This window comes from Bufo gargarizans, chromosome 7 (genome assembly GCF_014858855.1).
Source record: "Bufo gargarizans isolate SCDJY-AF-19 chromosome 7, ASM1485885v1, whole genome shotgun sequence".
NCBI lineage: Eukaryota > Metazoa > Chordata > Amphibia > Anura > Bufonidae > Bufo > Bufo gargarizans.
The window spans coordinates 111,536,866-111,549,211 of record NC_058086.1 but is presented as its reverse complement, the minus strand read 5'-3'; the positions used below and the strand labels follow the sequence as shown (position 1 = coordinate 111,549,211).

At 47.8% G+C, this 12,346-nt stretch overlaps 1 protein-coding gene across 1 annotated transcript in view; it reads right to left on the bottom strand.

Annotated features, from left to right (window-relative positions):
• LOC122943181 (flavin-containing monooxygenase 5-like) overlaps nucleotides 1–12,346 on the bottom strand; it is a 340,975-nt gene that overhangs the window by 239,943 nt on the left and 88,686 nt on the right. Inside the window, exon 3 of the mRNA XM_044300713.1 lies at nucleotides 4,421–4,583. Coding sequence (XP_044156648.1) covers nucleotides 4,421–4,583 — 163 coding nt within the window. The remainder of the gene's footprint in view (nucleotides 1–4,420; nucleotides 4,584–12,346) is intronic.

The following is a 12,346-nucleotide window of genomic DNA, read 5'->3' as shown; positions in this document are numbered from 1 at the left end:
GCAAAGCTCCAAAGCCGCCACCATGTTACAGCCATCAGACACAACCATGCCTGGTTCTAGGTTGAGTGGCGAAAGCCACAGCTCAGTCTGATCTATTATCCTCTGCCACAGCTCTGCGTCGGTGTGCTGTTTGTCCCCTAAGCATATCAGCTTCAGCACTGCCTGTTGCCGCTTACCTACTGCAGTGCTACACTGCTTCCAGCTACCGACTGATGGCTAACTGGTGCTGCACGCAGATAATTCGGAGGTCGAAGTGGAGGAGGAGACGGAGGAGGAAAAGTGGGGGTTGGAGCCACTAACGTAAGTGCTGGCAGAAACACTGATCGACGTAGGGCCCGCAATCCTTGGCGTCGGTAGCACCTGTGCCATCCGAGGGTTTGACTCGCTCCCGGCCTCCACAACGTTCACCCAGTGTGCCGTCAGGGAAATGTAGCGTCCCTAACCGAATGCACTTCTCTATGTGTCCGTGGTTAAGTGGACCTTCCCAGTAACTGGGTTTGTCAGGGCACGTGTGATGTTACGTGACACAAGTTGGTGTGAGGCGGGCATGGCACACCTTGAAAAATAGTGGCGGCTGGGGACTGTGTAAAGCTGGACGGCCGCCGACATCAGGCTGCGGAAGGCTTCAGTGTCCACAAGCCTAAATGGCAACATTTCCAGGGCTAGTCATTTGGAAAGCTGAGCATTTAGTGCTATGTCCTGTGAGTGGGTGGGTATTTGCGCTTGCGCTAAAATGCCCGGGGTAAGGAGATTTGGACGCTGCGCTGAGACACGAAAGTGGATGTGGTCGCTGATGGTACTTGCAAAGGTCCAGGTGCAGGGCGGGAGGCATCTGGGCCTGCGTCTTCAACAGGGGATCGGCCAGCACGTAACACCGGGGAAGAGGAGGCAGTGATGTGACCCGCAATTACAGATTTTGACCCAGGCAGACCCACCTATTAGGGTGCTTAGATGCCATGTGGCAGATCATGTTGGTGGTCGTGTGGTTGCTAGTGTTCACACCCCTGCTCATTTTTGCATGGCACAGGTTGCAAATTACAATTCTTTTATCATCTGCACTTTCCTCAAAAAAGCGCCAGACTGCGGAACACCTACCCCTTGGCAAGGGAGATTTCTGCAAGGGGGTGCTCCATGGAACAGTTGCAGGCCTTTTTGGTGTGGCCCGCCTTCTCCCTTTTGCCACCCCACTGCCTCTTCCAGCCTGTTGCGGTGCTGCAGATCCCTCAACCTCAGTTATTGACAACTGAGTCTCATCCTCATCATCAAACTCTTGATACAGTAATTGCTGTTGAGTTATTGGCAACTGTGTCTCATCATCATCCACCTCATTAAACAGTAATTGCCATTCCCCACCGTCATCTTCTTGTGAATCAGGGCACAAGACCTGTCCCTCTTCAAGCGTGCTTGGCGAGAGGGACAAATCAAGGAATGGCGAGGAAAAGAGGTCCTTGGAATATCCGAGTGTGGGATCAATTGTTTGGCAAGACTCTGCATGGTGGGTGGAAGGAGTATCAAGACTGGACTTGGAGGAAGACAGGGTGGTGCTTAGCTAACTGGAAGCAGTATCTACTGCAATCCAACCGTCCACATGGTCGCACTGGTCTGACTTCAAGAGTGATGTCCTGTGCCACCCTCCAAACTGGGACATGAAGCTAGGTATCAAGGATGACTGTTTTTCTTGTGCTCTGGCAGGAGGCACAGTTTCACCGCGCCCAGGGCCACGGCCTCTGCGTGCACCATCAGCATCACAGCCACCTCCCCGTCCGCACACTTTACACTGGAGATGTGGAGCAGCTAATGTCACTGTCCGCAGCGGACACTGTCTATTGAAAAAGTACACTGGATGTCACAGATATTTTATGGATGTGCACACTTTACATTGGAGATGTGTCACAGCTAATCTCACTGTCCGCAGCAGACACCGTCTATTGAAAAAGTACACTGGATGTCAGAGATATTTTTAGGATGTGCACACTTTACACAGGAGATGTGGTGCGGATTATTTAACTCTCCGCAGCAGACACCGTCTATGGAAAAAGAACACTGGGTGTCACTGATATTTTAGGGATGCGCACACTTTACACTGGAGATGTGGCGCAGCTAATCTAACTGTCTGCAGCGGACACCATTTATCGAAAAAGTACACTGGATGTCACAGATATTTTTGGGATACACACATTTTACACTGGATATGTGGAACAGATAATCTCACTGTTCGCAGCGGACACCGTCTATTAAAAAAGTACACTGGATATGACAGATATTTTTGGAATACGCACACTCTACATTGGAGATGTGGCGCAGCTAATCTCACTGTCCGCAGCAGACACCGTCTATTGAAACCGTACACTGGATGTCACAGATATTTTAGGGATGCGCACACTTTACACAGGAGATGTGACGCGGATGATTTAACTGTCCGCAGCGGACACCGTCTACGGAAAAAGTACACTGGATGTCACTGATATTTTAGGGATTCGCACACTTTACACATGAGATGTGGCACAGAAAATGTAACTGTCCATAGCAGCCTATTAGACGCTATTTAGCACAGAATTCGCTAAAAATATATATTGCTGTTGTCACACACAATAGTCCTTAAAATTACTTTTGGGTCTCTGAAAAGTTTTTCTAATAAAAATCTTCCAATAACACTCCCTACACTGTCTTTCCACACTTCCTTCCTATGATCAGCTCTCCCTGACTAAGACTGAGCCGAACATGTGTCATCGGGTGCTTTATAGCACCCGATGACGCGTTTCGGCCAGCCAATCACTGTAATGCCAGTAGCCAACATGGCTACGGCATTGCAGTGCGTGCCAGTACCTTCCTGCACGTTTATTGGCTGCATAGAAGCCAAGAAATGTGCGGAGAGGAGACTCGAGCATTGCGCTCGAGCACATGCGGTACTCGGCCGAGTACCGCCATGTGCCGAGCATCGAGATGCTTGAGCCTGAACAGGTGTTCTGCCGATCATGCTCAATCATCACTAGTGTTTACCTATAGCTATATACGGTATGTCAGTTTTACTCACTTACTGACATAATTTGCTAATGATGTCATTGTATTCTGAATCTTGCATCATTTCTGACCAGGAGGCCCCTCTATATCCCCTACCCCCTGCAGAGTCATCCTCTTTCTGCTGTCTCTTTATCATGAACATGATGGAGTGGTTTTATCATATGCCTTGCCAGGCTGACACAAATCAGCAAATGGTGATGTACTACCAGAAAAACCAAGTTTAGTCTTAGGCCTCATGCCGTCCGTGTGCCTTCCGCAATTTGCGGAAGGGAACGGGCAGCCCATTGTAGAAATGCCTATTTTTGTCCGCAAAATGGACAAGAATAGGACAGGTTCTATTTTTTTTGCGGGGCCACGGAACGGAGAAACGGATGTGTACAGCACACGGAGTGCTATCCGCATCTTTTGCAGCCCCATTGAAGTGAATGGGTCCGCATCAGAGACGCAAAAATGGCAGCTCAGATGAGGACCCAAACAATGGCCGTGTGCATGAGGTCTCTACTGTACAATGTGTTCAGCTTTCTCCTGGTCTATAACTTGCTGCCTACACTCAATTTTCATGGTGGCAGGTTCACTTTAAACATGCTGTCCCTCACTGACATTATTTGCCATTGCTGTCATTGTGTTAAAGATTTTAAAGAGGCTTTGTCACCAGGATCAATCCTATTACATTACTAGGGATCATCATGCTGATGAAAATATACCTTTCTTTTGTCTGAATGATAAACTGCAGAGAAATCAGCATTTTTATTCATATGCAAATTAGAATTTCGAGCACCAAGAGGCAGGACTGAATCCTTTGAGCACTGCTTTGTAACACTCCCTTTGCTCTGCACACGCCCCCTCCCAGTGATTGACAGGGGTAGACATCAGGCTGAGGGCAGAGCCCTGTCCAAGAGCTGTGCGCTAGCATGTAAATATCATATCACTATTTACTGTAGGCTCACCACACAGAGATCTGCTCAGAAAGTTACTGCTTTATTAACATGTACAATATATGATTAGAAAGACACCAGTAATAAGCCTTAGCTTATAAGTATAGGAAAAACACATCTTTATGTGGTAATGTTATAGCTTGTTGGTTAAGTGATTGGTTTTGCATGTAGTGATCCAGTTGGCCTGTTGATTTGGATTATGGTCAGAATAGATTTGGCCATGAATCAAATTTTTTAAAAACTTTGCTGCATCGTTCATGAAATAGATTCTATGAAATTAGCTAATTTCTACTGTAGATCTCATGAAAATATCAAATACAATGTTAACAAGATACATAAAAAATAAAAAGGTTATTTTTTTTCTCCTAAATAGTGACACTATATTACATAAATAATGAATATATTCTTAATAATACATTATTTAAATAAATCTTTAATCTGAGTAAAAAATAAAATAACCATACCTGGAAAAGCATGTAGTGGTAAATGTGGAAAGGTATGGTGTCCACTACAGACCAGTATGCCATCAAAAATTCCAGTTTCTAGCTTCCCATCACATTCTGTCACAACATCCCACTGGCCAGTGCTGGAAAAGTCAGGACGCTTTTTAATGCTGCATACTTTAGTCTGAAAAAAATAAAAGCAGAAATAATTTTAGTCTGGTACAGTTCCAGCAAATATGTCACTGAAGGTTCTTATACAGGACACCCAAGTGATGCCATATCAATGGTTATAAGTAGTGTTGAGCAAGTTTTTAAAAATTCAATTCTTTACTTACAAAATTACAAATTACAAAAATAAATTAGCTTCGTGACTAATCACTTCATCGTGAAGCTCATTTCTTTGTAAGTAGCAGACACAATGAAGGGGAATGGCGATTGCACAACCTCCCCGTCATTGAACCACACAGATGCTGCATTCATTGCTGATTGTGGCATCTAATAATAAGGGCTCATTTACACAAACATATTTTGTGTTCCGTATACGGGCCGTTTTCTGCTTTAAACATACGGTCCGTATACGGAACCATTCATTTCAATGGGTCTGCAAAAGATGTGGACAACACTCTATGTGCTGTCCGCATCCGTTGCTCTGTCCCGTGGCCCGTAAAAATGATGAGTCCTGTCCTATTCTTGTCCATTGTGCGGACAAGAATAGGCATCTCTATAATGGGCCTCCTGTTCCGTTCTGCAAATTCCACGGCACGGTCGTGTGAACAAGCCCTAATAGTGAGGGCTTTCAGGGAGTAATCTGGAAAAATAATACTCACTTTATCCATTTGAACTTGAAGAGGCCGCCGCTGCCATCTTGATTGAAGACACCACGGGAAATTTCCTGCGGTGCATAATGACATCAAGCTGACCGGCGTGGTGATTTCATAAGTCACCACATGTGTGAAGGCTTTTTGCCTGGATTTGTGGGAGGGGTTGAGTTCCGCCTCCAGCCTATTTAGGGCACCCCTCTACCTGGCTCCTGCACCGTCCGAGGTCTGAACTTGAGAGAGAGAGTCGCTTGTGGAGTTAACTGGAGAGTTACTTACGAGTTACTGTGTTTTTCTGAAGTTCGTTGCTTTCGAGTCCAGGATCACAAGGCAGCACATTTCAGGGGGAGCGCAGCCGTTCCCCTTCACACACAACCCCCCCCCCCCCCCTTTTTTGCATTTCCCAATCACACCCCCACCACGCCGGGCCACAGACCCGGCACCATCAACCCATCAAGCCCCCACGGGCCGGAGGAGAACACAAGTTCAATCATCAACTAGTATGCGTCAGGGAACAACCCGCCATGAAAAAAAAAAAAAAAGAGATAAATAAATAAAATACACCAATCAATATCATACCACTTAAGAGACATCATAAAAATCACAAAAGAAACCCGCCATATAGCGAAAAAAAAAATATAAAGACTTTTTCAAGGGGTGCATTAATATCACAGAGATAACCTGAAAAAAAAACAAAAACCTTTTTTCAAGGTGTCCGCAAAATCACAAGGAGGAACCCGCCATATAGTGAAAAAAAAAACAAAAAAACTTTTCAAGGGCTCCGCTAAAATCACAAGAAGAAATCCGCCATATGAAAAAAAAAAAGGGGGTCCGCGGTACACACCTCCCGCCACGTCACGGGGCCTCATTTCAAATACCATCCACATACCAGGACACCGTTGCGGCTCACTTCACAATCCTCTCAGGTCATGCCGACGGTTATACCACAGTCAACTCTCGTCATAACACTTTCTGTCTACCCCTCTTTTAGGCGGTCAAGTTTAAACTTATTTACGCTGCACGTATCCAGTGATTCTTTTCTTGCTACCAGGTACGTACACCTGCTCAAATCGTTTCTTTTCCTTGCATTTCAGTCCGTCCCATTAGGGTCAGCGTGCTGACGTTAGGGGTTTCCGGAATCCCACTAGATCACCCCCTCTTGGCTTCCGCCATCAGTTAGTGGTCCGCGAGGCCAACACCCCGCCTCACACATTCGGAGGCAGCCGCCCATCGCGCCACTCGTTAGTAAGCCGCCTCGCTGTTGCATAGAGAGGGCCTCACCTGTCACTCCCTTCCCCTAGTCCTGTCTTACAAGTCACCGAGAGGCCTCACACTCCTGCCACCACGTCAGTGGCCTCATCAACCCCTCGCGCCAACTCATAGATAGAGCCTCTCAAGCCGCTCGGCAATTAGCAGGGCCTCATCTGTCACCATTCTAGGCTTAATTATTTCGCCATCCGGCATAGCTAGCTTGCCAGCACGGTCCTGTGTTTCCCCACACTAACAAACTATTCTGTTTTAGCATGTCTCTGGAAGGAATAGAGGACTTTTCCCTTCCTGGCACTCCTGCTAGATCCATCACCTCAGCCCAGGGAGGCGGTCTAGCCAGCCCAGCATCCATCAGATCCTGGACGATCCCGCGTATCACGACTGAGTTAAGGAGACGGCAGATTCCCTTCCCTGCCACGGCAAGGAAAGCAGAGCTTTTCCGACTACTATGCACGTCAACCAATAACGCGGAGGCAGGGGAAGGACCTAGCCAGTCCAGCACGGGGGACATACACGCCATGCTGGCCTCTTTGATGACATCCATGTCCAAGGTCAACGACAGGTTGGAGAGGCTGGAGTCGGTCACCACGACCCTCTCCTTGGCAGGGCCACCACCGGAAGCGTCACCGGCACCATCCGGTTTGCCAGTGGGCGCGCCATCCATCAACCCAGATGACCAAGAAGTCAGCCCGGTGCACATGATACCAGAGCACTTGAAAAGGGACATTCTGGAAGGTAAGGATGTGAACCTGGCCTCCCTCCTGATTGCCTCCCAAGATGTTGTCGAGAACAAAACTATTGCCTATGATGATGTCTCAGTTGTGGTCAAATCCAGGGATGCCCGCCTAAATAGAAAACTGTCTATCCCAGAATTTGTTCTGGCTTTCGGCATCTACAGGGATGTCATCTGTGCGGTCTACCCCAACAGAAGGGAGGAATTCGACCTCTACATGCACAAACTGGTTGACCTGGGCAACAAATATGGAGAGTCAGCATTCTATGACTACCATAGATCTTTTTCGGCAAAGGTGGCAGGGGCTTTCTCCCAGTACGGAGTCCGCTCCAACTGGGCAAGAATCGACACTGTCATTTTTTGCCGGCACTTCGCAGGCCTGAGGACGCCAGCCTGTGCGTACTGCTCCTCCACGGCCCACACCACCAATTTCTGCCCGAACGCGGCGGACAGACAGGCCCCCTCTCAAGCGGCCGGCCCCTCCGGGGTCACAGAGAAATCAGGCCGGGACAAGCTGGGACGGCCAATCAAGTTTCTGGGCAAGTCCCAGATTTGCTACAATTTTAATGTGGGGTCCTGCAATTATAGCGGGTGCAGGTTGTTGCATATTTGTACCAATTGTTTCCGGGCACATGCCAAAACCATGTGTCCAAATAAAATGTTTTCTAGACCATATCTATCGACCGTAAATATGCCGGTTTTTACAGCATTTATGTCTCAGCACCCATCCAGGCACCTCACGGATTACCTCGTGGCAGGGCTGTCAGAAGGCTTCCACACGGGCATCCTGCACATGCCAACAGGCACCCTGGAGTGTCCTAACCTCCTATCCGCCCAAGGCAACCCCACCACAATTGACGCCCTCATAGCCCAGGAAGTCGCAGAGGGCTTCGTGCTAGGACCTTTCAAGACCCCCCCATTCGTCACATGGCGCACCAATCCCATTGGCATCGTCACTGGGAAATCTTCCCAGAAACAGAGGCTAATCATCGACTTGTCGGCACCACACGGTTCAGCCGACCCCAGTCTCAACTCCCTCATTCCCTCGGAGGAATTCTCACTGCAATACACCACCATAGATCACGCCATCACCGCCATCAGGCAAGCAGGGGTTGGAGCATGGCTCAGCAAAACCGACATCGCCAATGCGTTCAAATTGCTACCAATTCACCCGTCGCTGTGGCACCTTCATGGCATCAAGTGGTCCGGAAACTATTTCTTCTCCCTGTTGACCTTCGGATCCAAGAGTAGCCCGGCCATTTTTGACACATTCGCGGAGGCACTATGCTGGTTGCTCTTAAACGTAGCAAGATGCCCGATGGTATTGCATTACCTTGATGACTTTCTACTCGTGGAGGAAAACACCTCCCCTCCCGCCAGCCTCAGAGCCACCATCAAGCTGTTCGGGGAACTTAGGGTACCCATCTCCACTAAGAAAACAGAGGGGCCGGACACAGTCATCACCTTCTTGGGCATTCAGTTGGATTCTGCCTCAATGCAAGCCAGTTTGCCACCCGGGAAGATCCAAGTTATTCTCGGCCACATAGAAAACTACCTTCAACTCGGCAACTGCAATCGCAAAGAATTACAGTCCCTATTGGGTTCCCTGAACTTCGCCATGCGCATCATTCCCCAGGGTCGCTCGTTCATTTCACGGCTTCTGCACCTTTTCCCCTTTTTTCTTCACGACTCTCACAGGCTGCCCCTGGATGCCCACGCCACTGCAGATCTGGGTATGTGGAGGAGATTTCTGTCCACCTGGAACGGCAGGAGCATGTTCCTCCCTCAGCTATCGGACTCTTCCCCCTCTATCTGGTCAGACGCGGTATCTTCCACAGGCTTCGCGGCCATTTTCGGGAACGATTGGCTGTGGGGTAGCTGGCCTCCTGCGGTCCAGGGTTTGGAAGGATTTTCCACTACCTCGGCTCTGTTCGAGATCTACCCGATCGTGGCAGCCGCCGTGGCGTGGGGGCATTCATGGGCAAACATGTCGGTCCGATGCTACTCAGACAACCAGGCGACCTGTCAGATCATTAACAAGGGTCGGTCCAAATCCCTCACAATCATGAGGTTCCTACGAAGGCTCACTTGGTTGGCAGCTTGCAACAATTTCTTCATACACTGCTTCCATGTCCCGGGGAGGTGCAATACGGCAGCTGACAATCTGTCTCGTTTCAAATTTCAGGCGTTTCATCAGGCTCTCCCGTCAGCGACACCCACGGCCTGCATCACCCCGTCATTTCATCAGCTCATTCTGGATTAGATATCATCATGCGCCATAGCCAGTCATTGTCCCATCTTGCAATATCAGACAACACATGCAGGTCGTACAACAGAGCATTTACACTTTTTAACAGGTTCCTGTTGGAACACAACATCATGCACCCATTTGTCATGACCTCCCTGCTGGGGTTTGCTTCCTTTTGCCACCTCAAGCTCAAAATGTCATACAACACCATCAAACTCTATCTCACCGGCATTCAACATCATATGCTAATCATACACCCCAACAACATCAGTTTCATGGCCTCGCACCAGATCAAAACCATACTCAAAGGTATTCAGAAGTCAGAACCCGCACGGCCAACACAGAGGCTACCCATTAACAATCACGTTTTCAAGGCATTATCCGACTTACTAGACACCAGGCCTTTTGAAGCAGATACCAACTCCATCAAAACAGCGATGTACCTGGCCTTCTACGGATTCCTGAGGCCCGGGGAATTCACCGCGACCTCGGCGACCCAAACCACACCTTGTCTTCTTGTCTCCCACTTGACGAAACACGTGGATCATTATATCCTAACCTTACCTCACTCCAAAAGCCGTCAGCTCTCACCCGTGAACATTCCATATTACCCTACGCAGAACAGATGGTGCCCAGTCGGGGTTCTGGACGCTTACAAGCAGCATCACAAGTTCCTACCCTCTCAGCCACTACTTCAACTGCATGGGTCTGTACTCACCACCACCACCTTTATGACCTATGTCAGGTCATCCCTCACTCAACTGGGCCTTAACGCATCCAACTACTCAGGGCACTCCTTTCGCATCGGGGCCGCGTCCAAGGCCTCCGCGGCCAACATCCCGGCTCATGTCATCAAGAAATTGGGGCGCTGGAAGTCATCCGCTTTCTCGCGTTACATCCCCAATCCAACACGGGAGTTAAGAGACGCTTTCCAAAACATGTCGGGTTGAGCTTTCATGTATATTGAATACAATAAACTGTTTATTTCATTTTTGCCCTCTTCTTTCTCAGGCCTACCTCATCCTCGGTTTCAGCACACCACAACTGACTACGCTTATTCCCTGATTTCCTAGGTTCTTCACTGTACTACCGTAAGCGCCTTACACAAGTGTGAAGGCTTTTTGCCTGGATTTGTGGGAGGGGCTGAGGTCCGCCTCCAGCCTATTTAGGGCACCCCTCTACCTGGCTCCTGCACCGTCCGAGGTCTGAACTTGTCCCTCCCACCACTCCACTCATTTACAAACTAATTTCTTCCACATCTCTTTCCTTGGGTAGGCCCTCTTCTTTCTCAGGCCTACCTCATCCTCGGTTTCGGCACACCACAACCGACTACGCTTATTCCCTGATTTCCTAGGTTCTTCACTGTACTACCGTAAGCGCCTTACACAAATAATATTTAGCACAGGTGAATATGTTGGTGGGGGGGTTTGTTTTGTTTTCTTTACCACCATTTCAGGGAAATGCATTACCACGAAGCACAAGAAAATTCGGCTTCACCGCGAATCAATTTTTTCCTTAGATTCAGTAGTGTTGATCGCAAATATTGGCACTTCGAGAATTTGTGAATATCTAGAATATCTAGAATATAGTGCTATATCTTCGTAATAGCGAATATTCTAGATTTTGCTTTTCATCAGTGCCCATGATCCCTCACTGCTTCTTGATTGTGGGTCAATGAGAAGGCTGCAATATCTTTGACTTTAGGAGTAGTGTTGATCGCAAATTTTCGTATCGCAAATTTTTTATCACAAATTTTCCGATTGCTGATTTTCACAATTAAGAAAATAATGACTGGAGATCATGACAAATATTCACAAAATATTGCAAATTCAAATATTGCCCCTGCTGCTCATCACAGAAATTCTGATAAAAGTCTACTTTGGATACTTCAATTCGCTGAACCCTATTTATAAGCCAGAGCAACTGGACTTTTATTTTCTTTAAGTCATTTTAAGGGTGCCTTCACATGCGGCAGATTTTGTTGCAGAAAATTTCTACAAATTGGTATTTTTGTAAGGCTGATTAGTCAGCCTGCATTTGTGGGAGGGGCGGAGGCTCTTCATATACGAGCTACAGCCTCACTCACAGGTGTGTGTTCATTCTTGGCCACACCCAGAGGTGCATTTACACTACGCTGTCAAATCATTTTTTGCACTCCACCCACGATCAGAGTTGCATTCATACGTCTATTGGTATATCATGTTTGCTCTACTCGCACCCAGAGCTGCGTTCACACGTCCTATGCTACTACAGGTTCTTTCCAGGCCCATTTCAAGAACTGCATTCGTGTCGCTGTTACATCTATGTTATGCTCCGTTCACAACCAGAGCTGCTGTTATACCAAATGTCATGCTCTGCTTATACCCAGAGTTGTGTTCACACTTCTACTGCTACACCAGGTCATATACCCCACTCACCAAAGCCGCTTTCCATGTCTGCTGTCACATCAAGTTAATATTCCGTTCACATCCAAAGCTGCGTCCACATGTCTGCTTTTACATCTTGTCCTACACTCCATTCACTACTAAAGCTGCCTTCACGTGTCTGCTTTCGCATCACGTCAATACTCTGCTCACTTTCAGATTGCATTCATACGTCTGCTTTATACCATGCTTTTCATGCGCTACCCATACTCAGAGCTGCACCTATACCATGTTTTTTAGGTACCACTCACAGCCAAAGCTCCAGTCACCAATTTGTTGTTACATAATGTGTTTTACTCTGCTTCCACTCAAAGCTGCATTCTCCTGTTCATTGCTATGTCATTGTTTTACTCAATAATCTCACCGGGGTAGTCTGCACCCACCTTTCTGGTTCTTTTATCCTGGTTCATATTCACTCAGACTGGTCACCTTTTACTTCTGGTTCGTATTCACTTA